This window comes from Pristiophorus japonicus, chromosome 1 (genome assembly GCF_044704955.1).
Source record: "Pristiophorus japonicus isolate sPriJap1 chromosome 1, sPriJap1.hap1, whole genome shotgun sequence".
NCBI lineage: Eukaryota > Metazoa > Chordata > Chondrichthyes > Pristiophoridae > Pristiophorus > Pristiophorus japonicus.
Window position 1 is genome coordinate 309,345,823 of NC_091977.1, and position 15,591 is coordinate 309,361,413.

Below are 15,591 nucleotides of genomic sequence, written 5' to 3' on the forward strand. Positions count from 1 at the left end.
AAACTCACTCCCCCAAAACTTTGGATGATAGGACAATTAAACATTTCAAGACTGAGATCGATAGATTTTTAATGCTTAATGGGAGAAAAGGCGGGTAAATGGAGTTGAGGTATAGATCTCCCATGATCTAATTGAATAGCAGAGCAGGCAGGAGGGGCTGAACTGCCTACTCCTGTTCCTATGTTCCTAGCAGTATCTCACCCAAGTAGCCAATCATCACAGGGAATGGCAGTGAGCTATTCAACATTGGAGTCATCACTGCCAAACAAAACCCTGCCCTCAACAGATGTTCGCACTTTTTCTATTGCACTGCAGTTTCTCAGATTAATTTAAGACAACAGTACGCCAAAGTTGGACACAACAAAATTAGTCAATGCAAAACAAAGTTCCTGCCATCCTAAACACCTCACTACTTCTGCTGTAACTATTGCCGCAGTGATCAGTGTAATAAATTTGCATATTTCTCCCTCAGCTATGCAAATTGCTTTCAGCACACCAGCCCCTTGCTATTCATGCTCTTTAAATATAAAGTTGCAACTTCTGAAAATAAGGAACCGATATCTAGAGACTTGAATAGCTTTGGTGACAGAAAACTGCAACTTAATGTTCAGTCAGGCCTCCTCACCAACTCATAGTGACCCTCCAGTGTCAAGTTCAATAAAACAAACAAATGTTTCAATGCACAATATGAGGAAATCCTAATAGATTTATAGTATTATTTTCCAAGTGCAAACTCAAGGATTATCCTTTTCCTGGTCTTTTTCAAGAGTGAATGGTTTGCATAAACTGTTACACAAATTGCATTCAATTGAGCAGTTGAGTTACTGAATGTCTGGATGGAGGAAAAAAATGTAGCAACTAATTTGCGCAATGGAGTAAAACTGTCCGGATCAATCAATGGAACATCGGATTAAATAATGAACTTCAAACAAAATCATTTGGACTTTAGAGTCCAGACACAAAAATCAGGTCTGAATAAAAGAGTAACTAGCATATGAAAAACAAAGTTACTCTCTGATTTTAAACCCTTAAGAACTATCCAGACAGGAATCAATATTTCTATATACCAGAAAAAAGACTTGCATTTATATAGCGCCTTTCACGATCACCGGATGTCTCAAAGTGCTTTACAGCCAATGAAGTACTTTTTGAAGTGTAGTCACTGTTGTAATGTGGGAAATGCGGCAGCAAAATTGCACACAGCAAGCTCTCACAAACAGCAATGTGATAATGTGCAGATAATCTGTTTTAGTGATGTAGATGGAGAGATAAATATTGGCTAGGACACCGGGGATAACTCCATCGCTCTTCTTCGAAATACACGTGCAATGTCTCGAATCCAGACTGCCGAAAACATTTTGCGCATAGCTGATGGAGTCATCCGGAATTATTGTCCAAAAACTTAACATTTTGCGGCAAAACCCAAAATCCTGCACGGATTCGGTTGAGGATTCCAGATTTCAGACAAGAAAATCAAGTCTGAAATCCGGAATCCTTGACCGAATCCAGATTTCGGGTTTTGTCGGATTTCAAACCTCGCCGCTCAAAACCCACCATGGATTCAGTCGAGGAATACAGATTTCAGACTACTGATTTTCTTGTCTGAAATCCGGAAAAAAAACGGAACGAATTAGGTCCCGAGGGCCTGTAGTGCCATAGGATCTTTTACATCCACCTGAGGGAGCAGACAGGGCCTCGGTTTAACGTTTCATCCAAAAGATGGCATCTCCAACAGTGCAGCACTCCACTGGAGTGACAGCTTAGATTGTTGTGCTCAAGTCTCTGGAGTGGGACTTGAACCCACAACCTCAGAGGCAAGAGTGCTACCCACTGAGCCACAACTGACACTAGTTATTCCACAGATTTCACAAAGAAGAGGTCAAAGTAGTGCTCACTTTGTTTTTAGAAGCAGGAAACAGGTGGAAAAGGTGAAGAGGAACAGGAAAAACGACAAGTTAAGGATAATCTACATCTGCTTATGTTCTTGGATACAAAACTAATGGCCCATTTGTTGATCATCAGAGTCATAAATTTATGCATTTCCTTATTTTTTACGGAAACCAAACTCTCATGAGACACATAAAGATACAAGCTTTTGCTGTTCACCATAAGTTATGATTACCACTTTCAAAAAAATATACACCATTTCTAAATTACATTTTTCCTCTTGTAACCCTTTCCCCAATAGGCCGAGTGAAATGTTTAGAAGACTTTTCTAAATAAAAGGTTACATAGTAGTTAGAATAGGGCATAAATGAGAAATTAGACAAACAATTCAAATAATATTGTGGAAGACAGAATGGGGTAAAAGGGGAAATCAAGCAAGCAAAAAGTTAGATTTGCTTCTGTTTTAGGTTATTTTTAAATATTAATAAGCTGAAAATGAACCATAACCAATTTGATGAAACCATAAAAGCTAGTGGCTGTTCCCGGGAGCCTGAAATTCCAAGACACGCTGGCAGCCCAAGAATGAATATGGGAAAAATGAGATGTTATTTAAAGAAAATGAGTTATATTTAAAGAAAAAAAGCATTTAGTTGTTAATTTCTTACAATTTTTGGACTGCAGTGGATATACTTATTAGAATCCAGACCATAATAATGATATTCAAACTACCATACACTATTTAAAAATATTTTTTGCACATTTTTAATTGTAGGTAGTTGGAATGTTTTAAAATCACCGCTCTCATTATGATATTGTTATTCCCTGTGGTAGAGATAAAACTAAAGAGTATAATTAGACGCAGTGAAAAGTTACAATTTGGGAGTGTTCTAAACCCAAGCCAACAGTTCGACTTTATAGCTGAGGAACATGGTAACAGGAGCAGAATGTTCAGCCCATCGAGCACGCGCTATCATTTTGTTAGCCACGGCAGTGTCATAGCAAGTTCATAAGAACGTAAGAAATAGGAGCAGGAGTAGGCCATTTGGCCCCTCGAGCCTGCTCCACCATTCAGTAAGATCGTGGCTGATCTGATCATGGACGGGGCTCCACTTCCCTGCCCGCTTCCCATAACCGTTGACTCCCTTATCATTCGAAAATCTGTCTATCTCCAACTTAAATATATTCAATGACCCAGCCTCCACAGCTCTCTGGGGAAGAGAATTCCAAAGATTCACGACCCCGAGAGAAAAAATTCCTCCTAATTTCCGTTTTAAATGGGCAACCCCTTATTCTGAAACTGTGCCCCCTAGTTCTAGATTTCCCCCATGAGAGGAAACATCCTCTCTGCATCTATCCTGTCAAGCCCCCTCAGAATTTTATACGTTTCAATAAGATCACCTCTCATTCATCTAAACTCCAATGAGTATAGGCCCAACCTGCTCAACCTTTCTTCATAAGACTTAATTCAGTACTCAGGATAAGCTATATAATACCCCCACTATATATAGCACGAGAGGAAAATAAATTAAAACGTCAACAAGATCTTCCATTCATTGAGCTGTATGTGCACATACTGTTTTACCCATTCACCCAAGCCTACTGGCAGTTTCATGTACATCTTTCAGGCATTTGACGGCAGAATCACCTGATGAAACAATTATTGTACAAGGCACAAACACCAGTGTGTGTGATGAAAGTAGATTATTTGTAAACAACAAAGTAGGCAGTTTGATAGTCTAAAAGCTTTTTTAAAAAAAGGCAATCTCTGTTGCTGATTACAAATGACAAGCAACAGATAAATATCGGCTAGATCATGCGTTTTGTTCAGGAAGAGAAAATCAAGCTGCTAGTATGGAGGGACAGTTGTCACTATGATTTCTCACTGTTAACAGTCTACATCATAAAATATTCCTCAACTTAGGAGTTAAGTAACTTCCTGAAGACTTACAGCAGGTTCAGCATTCACAGTCTGTAGCATCCAGGTTTCCAGCGACTGGAAGTCTCGTGGTCCCTGATATTTCACTGCTTCCTGGTCGGGTCTGAACAACTTCAATCTAAAGGAAACCAGAAAAGCTACTTTAAAAAAAAAATTAAATGGCATAGCAAACTGATTATATATATCTAATGCTAGCTTCAAAGTGCTGTTTGATAAGAAATGAAATAAAGATTTTCTGCACACAGTATCTAATCTAATTAGAAAGAAAAATTGCTGGATAGAATGGTTACACCACAGAAGGCGGCCATTCGGCCCGTCGAGCCCATGCTGGTACGTCACAGTGAACAAGTAATCTTTCAAAATGTAGACGGGGCATGGGTAGAGAGGTAGGGATGATAGGCCGAGCAAATAGAGACTTTTGTGTTTTAAATGCACAGTTTAGTTGTTTAGAGTTAAGACTGCAGTAATGACGTTGCACCTGACATCATAGAAGCTTTATTACTGTGATAAAAGTATGTTTCCATATCACAGTTTGTGTTTCATCGCCCTGGATCTGCAGACAGTCCAAAGGATAAATATTTGCAGAATACACTGCACCAATGTACCCGACAGCACACTGTATCAGTTCTATAATTTGGTTTTATTGGGCCCAAGTTTCCACACGCGCCTAGAATGGCGCAGTCCCGACCTGGACGCCCGTTTTTCGCGCCACAAATTGCGCCTAAAAAAATCCTCCGTATTCTCCACCTCCCTGCAGGTCCTCTGGTTCTCGGCGCAGCGCAGCACGAGCTGTAGGGGGGGGCGGAGCCAGGTCCCTGTGCTGAAAACAGTGCCGAGACCTCTGCACATGCGCGCTACAGTGGGCACGCAAGTGCAGTAGCTCCAGGCGCCGAACTGTGTGGGAGGGGCCCGAAGCACGCAGCCCCTAGGCCTGGCCGAATGGCCTCACTGGGGCTGCGTGAATGAGGCTCCTCCCACGGCCAGCTCCTGCTCCCCCCCCCCTCCCCGACCAGACCCGACACTCACTCCCCGCCCCCCCCCCTGCCTCCGGACCAGACCCGACACCCGCCCCCCCCCTGCCTCCGGACCAGACCCGACACCCGCCCCCCCCCTGCCTCCGGACCAGACCCGACACCCGCTCCCCGCCCCCCCCCTGCCTCCGGACCAGACCCGACACCCGCTCCCCCCCCCCCCCCTGCCTCCGGACCAGACCCGACACCCGCTCCCCGCCCCCCCCCCTGCCTCCGGACCAGACCCGACACCCGCTCCTCCCTCCTCCCCCCGCCCCCGACTGGACCCGACCCGACCCGCGCTCCCAGACTGGATCCGACCTGACCTCCCCCCCTCCCTCTCTCTTCCCCACCCCCTCCCTCTCTCTTCCCCCCCCCTCCCTCTCTCTTCCCCCCCCCTCCCTCTCTCTTCCCCCCCTCCCTCTCTCTTCCCCCCCCCTCCCTCTCTCTTCCCCCCCCCTCCCTCTCTCTTCCCCCCCCCTCCCTCTCTCTTCCCCCCCCCCCTCCCTCTCTCTTCCCCCCCCCCTCTCTCTTCCCCCCCCTCCCCCTCTCTTCCCCCCCCCTCTCTCTTTCCCCCCCTCCTTTCCCTTCCCCCCCTCTCTCTCTCTCTCTCTCTCTCCCCCCCCTCTATCTCTCTCTTCCCCGCCCCCCTCTCTCTCTCTCCCCCCCCTCTCTCTCTCTCTCCCCCCCTCTCTCTCTCTCTCCCTCCCCCGCCCTCTCTCTCTCCCTCCCCCGCCCTCTCTCTCTCCCTCCCTCCCCGCCCTCTCTCTCTCCCTCCCTCCCCGCCCTCTCTCTCTCCCTCCCTCCCCGCCCTCTCTCTCTCCCTCCCCCCTCCCCTCTCTCTCTCCCTCCCCCCTCCCCTCTCTCTCTCCCTCCCCCCTCCCCTCTCTCTCTCCCTCCCCCCTCCCCTCTCACTCTCTCCCTCTTTCCCCCCCCTCTCCCCCTCCCCCTCTCCCCCTCTCTTCCCCCCCCCCTCCCCCTCTCCTCCCCCCCCCCGAACCGAACCTCCCCGACCCGACCCAACCCAATGCCACCTAACTGTAAATCTGGTGCTGGGGACGGGCCCTGCCCGAAGTCTCAGGCCGGCCCGTTCAGCCTTCGGTCCCGAAAGGCCTACCTGAAGCATTTTCACACAGGCAGGAAGATGGTTTATTTAATCTTTTCTTTGCTTATAAATGTTTATTCAGGTTGGATTTATTTGTATTATATTTGTATAAGTATAAATAAGGATTTATTATAGAATTTAATGACTTCCCCCCCCCCCCCACCTCGATCTGGACGCCTAATTTGTAACCTGCGCCTGATTTTTTAATGTGTAGAACAGGTTTTTTCAGTTCTACAAAAATCTTCACTTGCTCCATTCTACTTTAGTTTGGAGTACATTTTCACTGTGGAAACTTTCAAATCAGGCGTCAGTGGCCGGACATGCCCCCTTTTGAAGAAAAAATCCTGTTCCAAAGTAGAACTGTTCTACCTGACTAGAACTGCAGAAAAAAAAAATGTGGAGAATTGCGATTTCTAAGATAGTCCGTTCTCCACCAGTTGCTCCTAAAAATCAGGCGCAAATCATGTGGAAACTTGGGCCCAATGTTTCTACGAATTTGTCCGCATGGTTGCAGTGAACAATTGCGACCAGGAATAAAGTTTTGTAATGACAGACCTAGGGCTAGAAATTCGGTTTTCAGCGGAGAAAACGGTATTTTTGCACCAAAATTATCATTTTTGCTTCGCTACCAGGCTGGAAATTCAACCTTCAATTTGCGCAGCGGTAAAAATCGGCATTGCACAAGTGATCCTCGCCAACTTTAGTCCGATGCCGATGTCGTTGCGAGTTGGGCCTTGGGAGGGTGGAAAAACACCAAAAAATAAATTGGGAATAAAAATCCACAAAACATTTACAAGACACTTATCTATCGAATTGCTGAAAAAGAAATAAAAATAACAACTTTAACTTACCTTTTTGCAGGTCTTCATACTTACTTATCACTGCTCCAAGGGCTGCTACGACAGGTTTTTCCCTGTCGGTATTCTGAGCACAGAATACGGGTGCTGAGCGCACCAAATTTTTGGCAAAAACACTATTTCGGGTCTTGCACGGCGGCACTCCTCTCCCCAGTGGTATGTGGAAAGCACCACCGCAAAACATCACCCAATTTCCCGCCGACCGGGTTTTTGCCAGAAAGGGTGAAATAGCATCAAAAGCCCGATCGCAAAATCGGCGAATTTCTAGCCCCGAATATAAACCAGCATTCACTATGACAAAACTAAAACCCCAGACTCATATACATCAATCTCTCTCCCCACCAAATCAAAGCCAAGGTCCAAAATGAATAAATCTTGCATGCTGCTGGCAGTACAGGTATACATCTTCAGAGAGCACAGACTACCAGCAGGTTGAGAACGTCTTCGCATAGTGACTCACCCCTCCCAGTCCTGCATGATGCTTAAAACATTTCCAATGACAGGTCCCCAACCCAAAACTCCTTACTTACGTAGGATATCCACGGACTCCGTGGTCTGAACAGGTCTGTGTATCTTTGGTGCAGTCAACTTTAGCTACGTTTGCTGGTGATTTATCCATGTTGTTGTACTTGTCCCCTAGTTCATTCCACGTTGCCTGAAGTCTCTGACAATGCCCACACCTGTTAGAATATACAGCACATTCAGTAACATTGTAGGGTGAACGGGATTAATACTGATTTTTTTTTTTAAGTCTAATGCTTGTGCTAACTATGCATGTCATTCTCATGCACTTCACTTGTGATAGAACAGAGTTGCAGTAAGATGCCTTAATGGTCTTCAGCTTTACAGCCAGGATGTTGTCGTGACCCAAACTCTTTGCTGTGTCCAGTGCGTTCGGCTGTTTCTTCATAATATGAGGAGGGAATCGAATTGGCTGAAGACTGCCTTCTGTGATGGTGGGGACCTCAGGAGGAGGCCGAGGTGCACATCTACTTGGCAATTCTGCGCTCATATGCTGGGCTCCGCCACCATTGAGGATGAAGAAGTTTATGAAGCCTCCTCCTCCAGTTAGTTGCTGAATTGCCCACAACCATTCACGACTGGATATGGCAGGACTGCTGAGCTTTAATTTGATCTGTGTGGCATTGCTTATCTCTGGCTATAACAGGCTACTTCCAATGTTTAGCGTGCAGTCCTGTGTTGTAGCTTCACCATTTTGGCACCTCATTTTTAGGTATGCCTGGTGCTGCTCCTGGAATGCTCTTCTACACTCCTCATTGAACCAGGGATGGTGACGGAGGAGTGAAGAATATGCCGGACCTTGAGGTTACAGATTGAGGTGGAATACAATTCTGGTGATGACCTACAGCGCCTCATGGATGCCCAGATTTGAGCTGCTAGATCTATTCTTAATCTATTCCACTTCACACAGTGGGAGTGCCTCACAACACGATGGATGGTGTCCTCAGTATGAAGATGGGACTTGGTCTTCACAAGGACTGTGCGGTGGTCACACCTACCAATACTGTCATGCACAGACGCATCTGCGACAGGTAGATTGGTGAGGACAAGGTCAAGTACGTTATTCCTTCATATTAGTTCTCTCACCACTTGTTGCAGGCCCAGTCTGACAGGGATGTCCTTCAGGACTCGGCCAGCGGTGCTGCTACCGAGCCACTCTTGGTGATGGGACATTCTGTGCCCTTGCTACTCTCAGTGCTTCTTCCAAGTGGTGTTCAAAATGGAGAGTACTGACTCATCAGCTGAGGGAGGGCGGTAGGTGGTAATCAGCAGAATGTTTCCTTGCCCGTGTTTTACCTTCAGCCATGAGAATTCAGGTGATCCAGTGTCAATGTTGAGGACTCCCAGTCCCAGGACCACTCCACCCGAATGTATACCATTGTATTTTGGATTTTCAAAAGGCTTTCGATAAGGTGTTGCACAAATGATTGTTGCATAATATAAGGGCTCGTGGTGATAATATATTAGCATGGATAGAGGATTGGTTAAAGGACAGAAAACAGAGAGCAGGAATAAACGGGTAATTTTCAGGTTAGGCTGTTACCAGTGGGCTGCCGCAAGGATCAGTGCTTGGGCCTCAGCTATTTATAATCTATATTAATGACTTAGACGAGGGGGCCGAGTGTAATGTAGCTAAGTTTGGTAACAATGTAAAGCTAGGTGGGAAAGTAAGCTGTGAGGAGGACACGAAGAGCCTGCAGAGGGATTAGATGGGTTATGTGTGTGGGCAACAAGGTGGCAGATAAAGTACAATGTGGGGAAATGTGAGGTTATTCACTTTGGTAGGAAGAATATAAAAAACAAAATACTTTTTAAAAGTGTGAGAAACTATTAAATGTTGGTATTCAGAGAGATTTGTGTGACCTTGTGCACAAAACACAAAGTTAACATGCAGGTAAAGCAAGCAATTAGGAAGGCAAATAGTATGTTAGCCTTTATTGCAAGGGGCTTGGTGTACACGAGCCTTGCTGCAATTGTATAGGGCTTTGGTGAGACTACACCTAGAGAACTGTGTACAGTTTTGGTCACTGTATCCAAGGAAGGATATACTTGCCTTGGAGGTGGTGCACAATGTTTCACTAGATTGATCCCTAGGATGAGAGGGTTGTCCTATGAGGATTGTGTAGAATGGGCCTATACTCTCTGGAGTTTAGAAGAGTGAGAGCTAAACTCATTGAAAGATACAAGATTCTGAGAGGCTGTTTCTCCTGGCTGGAGAGTCTAGAACTGGGGGTCACAATCTCAGGATAAAGGGTCGGCCATTTAGGACTGAGATGAGAAAAAATTTCTTCACTCAGAGGGATGTGAATCTTTGGCATTCTCTACCCCAAAGGGCTGTGGATGCTCAGTCGTTGAGTACATTCAAGGCTGAGAACGAGGGATTTTTGGACTCAAAGGGAATCAAGGGATATGGGGATCGGATGGGAAAGTGGAGTTGAGGCCGAGGAACAGCCATGATCTTATTGAATGGCGGAGTAGGCTTGAGGGGCCGTATACAATGTTCCCTCTCATTTTTGTTCTGGGCCGTGCGGCCCCTTTAACGGTTCACCTCCAGAGCGCTGAGAGGTCTTGTGGCTTAAAGGAAACATTGGCCGTATGGCCTGCTCCTGCTCTTACGTCTTGTGTTCTTATGGTCCTTGGGGTTGCAGCTACCCCATGGTGAAACCTCAGCACTATGGCTGTAATTGCATAGCCAGTGCATAGAGGATCTGAGGCACAAGCTCGTGCCTTATCGCTCCACGTATTGCATGTTAGGGCTTCAGTACACTCGTCCACAATGCTCCAATAAATCTTCCCCATACAATGCAGCTTTACACAAAAGCACAGGCAGGCTTTAAAACACAGTGGCGATAATTTTAACTTTATGCGATAGTGTAAAACGGGTGATAGCAAATCAGCAATCCGTTTTACATCTCTCTCAATTGTTATTTTGATTGAGTTCAATGGAAATAAAAGGCGAGATTCTCTATTGCCCATTTTACACTATCGCACAATGAAGCAGGCCAGCAACTTTTAGTGAAATATACTATCAAGTCTATCACACGCGCGGTATCTACTGAACAAGATACTCATCCTATCACAACCAGGTGCACAGACTGGAAGTTGATAAGAAGGATCTAGTGTAGCAGAGACATCTGCTATTTCAAATACTACTTTATTCTTTCCTCTCATTTCCTCCCAGCAATATTGAGAAAACAGCAGACTACTGGTCAGTTTATCTCCTACAGATCCCAGTGGGAATGTCCTCAATCCGAGGAGCAACACAGCTCAATCTTTGCGATTCAATCAGCAGCAATTAGTATGTAAGTTAGAGAAAGGAGAAAAGCCCAAAGCAGGCAACATAAAGAGGTTGGGGCTGATTTGTTTTTGCTTCCTAATGTATGATAGCAAAACAAAAAGGTGCAACCGCAAACTACAGATCACAATCACAACGTACTAACAATAGGTTGTGTGTGTCCATTAACACATGTATGTAAAGTTCCTCTTGGCTTTTGGATTTCTCTGTGCTTGCATATGGTATTAAATCTCAAATATGTAGAAAAGTCCAATCAGATCCCAGAACCTGAAGAATATAACCAGCAAGATCTTATTGCCAGACTTGCCTCCTCTGTTAACTTTCTTTTCCTGGTGGCAAGTGTATCACTTTCAAACCAACAGTTCAGAACTTGACTCACACCGACGCCCCCCCCCCCCCCCGACCCCACCCAATTCTTCAGTCCCTCACTTCCACTTTGACCCAACTCTACAGCTTCTCCCCTCCCTGCCTCGTCAGACTCTGCAATCTTCCCACCCCCTCAAATTGTACATAGTCCAGATTATATAAATCTAAAAAGTAAACAAAGTCAGAAAGTTGAATGAGGAGGTCACCTTAAGAAGAAATTACTCCAACTCAGACTTAATGTTCCACATACACTGGAGAACACGTGTCGCACTACAAACATTTATTAAGTAATGAGAATAAAAATTTGTTGCAAGATTTTACTACATGATTGAACATTTCCTGTGATATACAATACTTGTCGATAGGTTGCATACACATGCGGATTCTCAGTCAGCCGGTTTTAAGAGTCATTTGCTTTTCGATAGTACAGCAGTTATTTTGCCTGTACTATAATACAGAAGAAGTTATCTACATTCATAGCTCAACAACCTCTCAGTTTCCAATTTAATTCAAACAAACCACAAGTCCGGGAGCAGATTTATGCCCCAGTTTCACTGCACAAACTGGTCTGGTAGCAACTGAATTTTTGAACAGTGATATGAAGTCATACCTGACCAGTTGGTACAGTACAACTGGGGTATAAATCTGCTCTAGGAACCTGTGGTTCATTTGTATTTAAATCAGAAACTATTAAAGCGGGGAGAACAGAGACACAATGCAATCATACCCAATGCACGTTACCCATCGGCGGGTGCCAGTGAAACTTAGAATAGGAAAAAGTGGATAGGATAGTCTGCTCTTTTTAATCATTAGGAATTAAATGGAAGGCCAACTGAGTTGTTGTTTAAAAAAAAACTTTTAAAAGTAAAGTTTAAAAAAGCAGGATGCACACCACTAGTGTTGCAAACCCACTTCTTCAAAGTATTCTTGCCAACAAACTTCTGTAAAATCGCCAGTGCTCACCTATATGTCTGCCAGTAATCCAGCCCAAAAGAAATGGTGCCAAAGTAATTTATACATTATTAAAAAAATGATGTTGCACTCAATTTTCAGAAAGATCAGTATCTGCGGCCATTAGTTTCTTCCAAGGTGGGATTTGCTGTGATTTTAGCTCTCGAGGTGAAAGAAGCTGAGGTTTCGAGTCATGAGGCGCCTACCTCATTGCAAGCTCTCCCCATTATACACTCATATATTCAACAAGAACTCAGAAACACGGACATGTAGGGGGCAGAAAGAGTCTGATTCCGGGTTGTCAATGTAACATCGGGTTACCTCGGAGAGTGGGGTTACACAATTGCAATCTCAGTTGCTATTGCAACCACTCACTGTAAAGGCTTTAAATATGGATGGTGCACTCTTACTTCCTATTACAATCGTTACAAAAGCACCTCGCCCCAAAATGCAAACGGATCATTAGTTTTGTGTGTGTAAAACATGTTACGTAATGTGATCCTCCATCCTTTTCTTCCTGCCACGTATACAGCTCACACACACACCACGGTTTGAAGCTGGCATGAAGTTAAACACAAGTCGTTTAACAAACTGGCAGACAGCACTAGAACTGTGGCTGACTCCTTTCCCCCACATCTGTTCCCTAGAGCTGAATCCCCCTCCTCCCCTCTTGTTTATCCCTGGAATAATTGCGCTCAGAATTTGCTCCAAGCGGCGGAACTCCCGACCACTTTCACTTATCCTCCTTTGTGCTTTTTTTTTCAAAAAAACAAGTATTTCACCCAGAGTGGGCTGATCTCCTCTGCAGGGAGCTGCAAAGTTTAATTTTCTAAAATACCCCCCAAAAAAACATCTGATTATAATAAATGACTAACAAAAGAAAAACCAAAAAGGTGAGAAATTGTTACCAAGGAGCAAAGAACATGATGAAGTGGGGAGCGGTCTGCACGGCGTGGCTGAAGAGCTCGGCATTGTAGAGGTGCTTGCTGTGCTGGTCCTCACTCTCCTGCTCCTGCACAGAGAGGCGCAGGCTGCTCCCCAGCACCACACACAGCAGCAGAGATCTGAAGGTGGCCATCACTCACTCAAACTACACACACACACAAACTAAATGCATATGCAAAAAAATAAATAAATAATAATAATAATGCAGGGAGATAAATCACAAGCCTCTCTCGCTCGCTCTCTCTCTCTCTCTCTCAAACTGAGAAAGCCTACGTGGTCTCCCTCCCTCCCTCCACTCCACAGCAGCCGCAAATTGAACAGAAGCAGAACAGAAACTCGAGAGGGAAAAGGCCGCCTGCTTTACCACAACTTCACGCCAGTTCACAGGGTAAACTCTACTTCCCACACACATTTGCAGCTTTGTCAATCAAAAACTCTCCTCTTTCCAGTGGGCGGAGCACACCCATCGGATATTGTGCAGCCTGGCTTCTAGCAACACAGCTCTTTGTGAGCACTGTACCTGTACCAAGGTGGCTGCAAACCCCCAAACACAAACATGCCGGGCAAACCTATGCTGCAAAATTTAGACAGTGTCTGAATGAAGCCTTAAATCTAATGTTGTATGACATTGAGATAAAAATCGATTTAAATATTAATTATAAAATGTGACTTCTGACGAAGGGTCACTGACCCGAAACATTAATTCTGTTTTTCTCTTCACATATGCTGCCTGACCCACTGAAATTTCCAGCATTCTCTGTTTTTATTTCAGATTCCAGCATCTGCAGTATTTTGCTTTTATATTATTATAAAAAGGTAGAGGAGATGTTTCCGCTTCTGGCGGTGTCCAAAACTTGGAGGCATCAATATAAGACAATCACTAATAAATCCAATAAGGGATTCAGGAGAAAGTTCTTTACCCAGAGAGTGGTTAGAATGTGGAACTCGCAACCACAGGGAGTGGTTGAGGTGAATAGCATAGATGCATGCACGAGACACGAGACACGTGCTGCTGCAGGAGGGCGACAAATAATTGGAGTATGGGCAGGAGCAGCGACGTCGGAGCGAAGGAGCGGCAAGAGTTTGTAGAGGGACGTGATCGGGGCCTAGGAGAGGCGTGAGATCGGGGCTCAGAAGAGGCGAGGGCCCAGGGACAGCACGGGCCAGCCCACACTGCGATATGTGTGCGCACTAGGCCCGTGCAGCAGAGCTGGTCTCCAGTCGTCTTAGGTAATCCTTGCCACTGGACCAAGACCTAGCTCTGACAAGCCCGTGTGGTGGCTGGTGTGCAACGGCCACCACGTTAAAAAAATCCACACACAGGCATCTTCCACCCTTCAACACGTAGTTCGGGACCTGAAATATTAGGTCCTTCATTGAAACACCTGTGAACTCATCTCTTTTCACCCTGGAGACATGGCTCCAGGGTGACCAAGGCTGGGAACTCAACATCCAAGGGTACTCAACATTTAGGAAGGATAGACAGAAAGGAAAAGGAGGCGGGGTGGCGTTGCTGGTTAAAGAGGAAATTAAGGCAATTGTAAGGAAAGACATTAGCTTGGATGATGTGGAATCGGTATGGGTGGAGCTACGGAATACCAAGGGGCAGAAAACGCTAGTGGGAGTTGTGTACAGACCTCCAAACAGTAGTAGTGATGTTGGGGAGGGCATCAAACAGGAAATTAGGGGTGCATGCAATAAAGGTACAGCAGTTATCATGGGTGACTTTAATATGCATATAGATTGAGCTAACCAAACTGGAAACAATACGATGGAGGAGGATTTCCTGGAGTGCATAAGGGATGGTTTTTTAGACCAATATGTCGAGGAACCAACTAGGGGGAAGGCCATCTCAGACTGGGTGTTGTGTAATGAGAGAGGATTAATTAGCAATCTCGTTGTGTGAGGCCCCTTGGGGAAGAGTGACCATAATATGGTGGAATTCTACATTAGGATGGAGAATGAAACAGTTAATTCAGAGACCATGGTCCAGAACTTAAAGAAGAGTAACTTTGAAGGTATGAGGCGTGAATTGGCTGGGATAGATTGGCGAATGATGCTTAAGGGGTTGACAGTGGATGGGCAATGGCAGACATTTAGAGACCGCATGGATGAACTACAACAATTGTACATCCCTGTCTGGCGTAAAAACAAAAAAAAGAAGGTGGCTCAACCGTGGCTATCAAGAGAAATCAGGGATAGTATTAAAGCCAAGGAAGTGGCATACAAATTGGCCAGAAATAGCAGCGAACCCGGGGACTGGGAGAAATTTAGAATTTAGCAGAGGAGGACAAAGGGTTTGATTAGGGCAGGGAAAATAGAGTACGAGAGGAAGCTTGCAGGGAACATTAAGATGGACTGCAAAAGCTTCTATAGATATGTAAAGAGAAAAAGGTTAGTAAAGACAAACGTAGGTCCCCTGCAGTCAGAATCAGGGGAAGTCATAACTGGGAAAAAAGAAATGGCAGACCAATTGAACAAGTACTTTGGTTCGGTATTCATTAAGGAGGACACAAACAACCTTCCGGATATAAAAGGGGTCAGAGGGTCTAGTAAGAAGGAGGAACTGAGGGAAATCCTTATTAGTCGGGAAATTGTGTTGGGGAAATTGATGGGACTGAAGGCCGATAAATCCCCAGGGTCTGATGGTCTGCATCCCAGAGTACTTAAGGAGGTGGCCTTGGAAATAGCGGATGCATTGACAGTCATTTTCCAAC

General features: G+C 45.2%; 1 protein-coding gene across 1 annotated transcript in view; it reads right to left on the bottom strand.

The window, feature by feature from the left end:
• The window catches only part of txndc5 (thioredoxin domain containing 5), a 34,341-nt gene extending 21,176 nt beyond the window's left edge, over positions 1-13,165 (bottom strand). Inside the window, exons 1-3 of the mRNA XM_070888556.1 lie at positions 12,838-13,165; positions 7,326-7,475; positions 3,836-3,941 (exon numbers count right to left, since the gene is read on the bottom strand). Of these exons, the coding sequence (XP_070744657.1) occupies positions 3,836-3,941; positions 7,326-7,475; positions 12,838-13,007 (426 nt within the window). The 5' untranslated portion in view covers positions 13,008-13,165. The remainder of the gene's footprint in view (positions 1-3,835; positions 3,942-7,325; positions 7,476-12,837) is intronic.
• Positions 13,166-15,591: the final 2,426 nt, after the last annotated feature.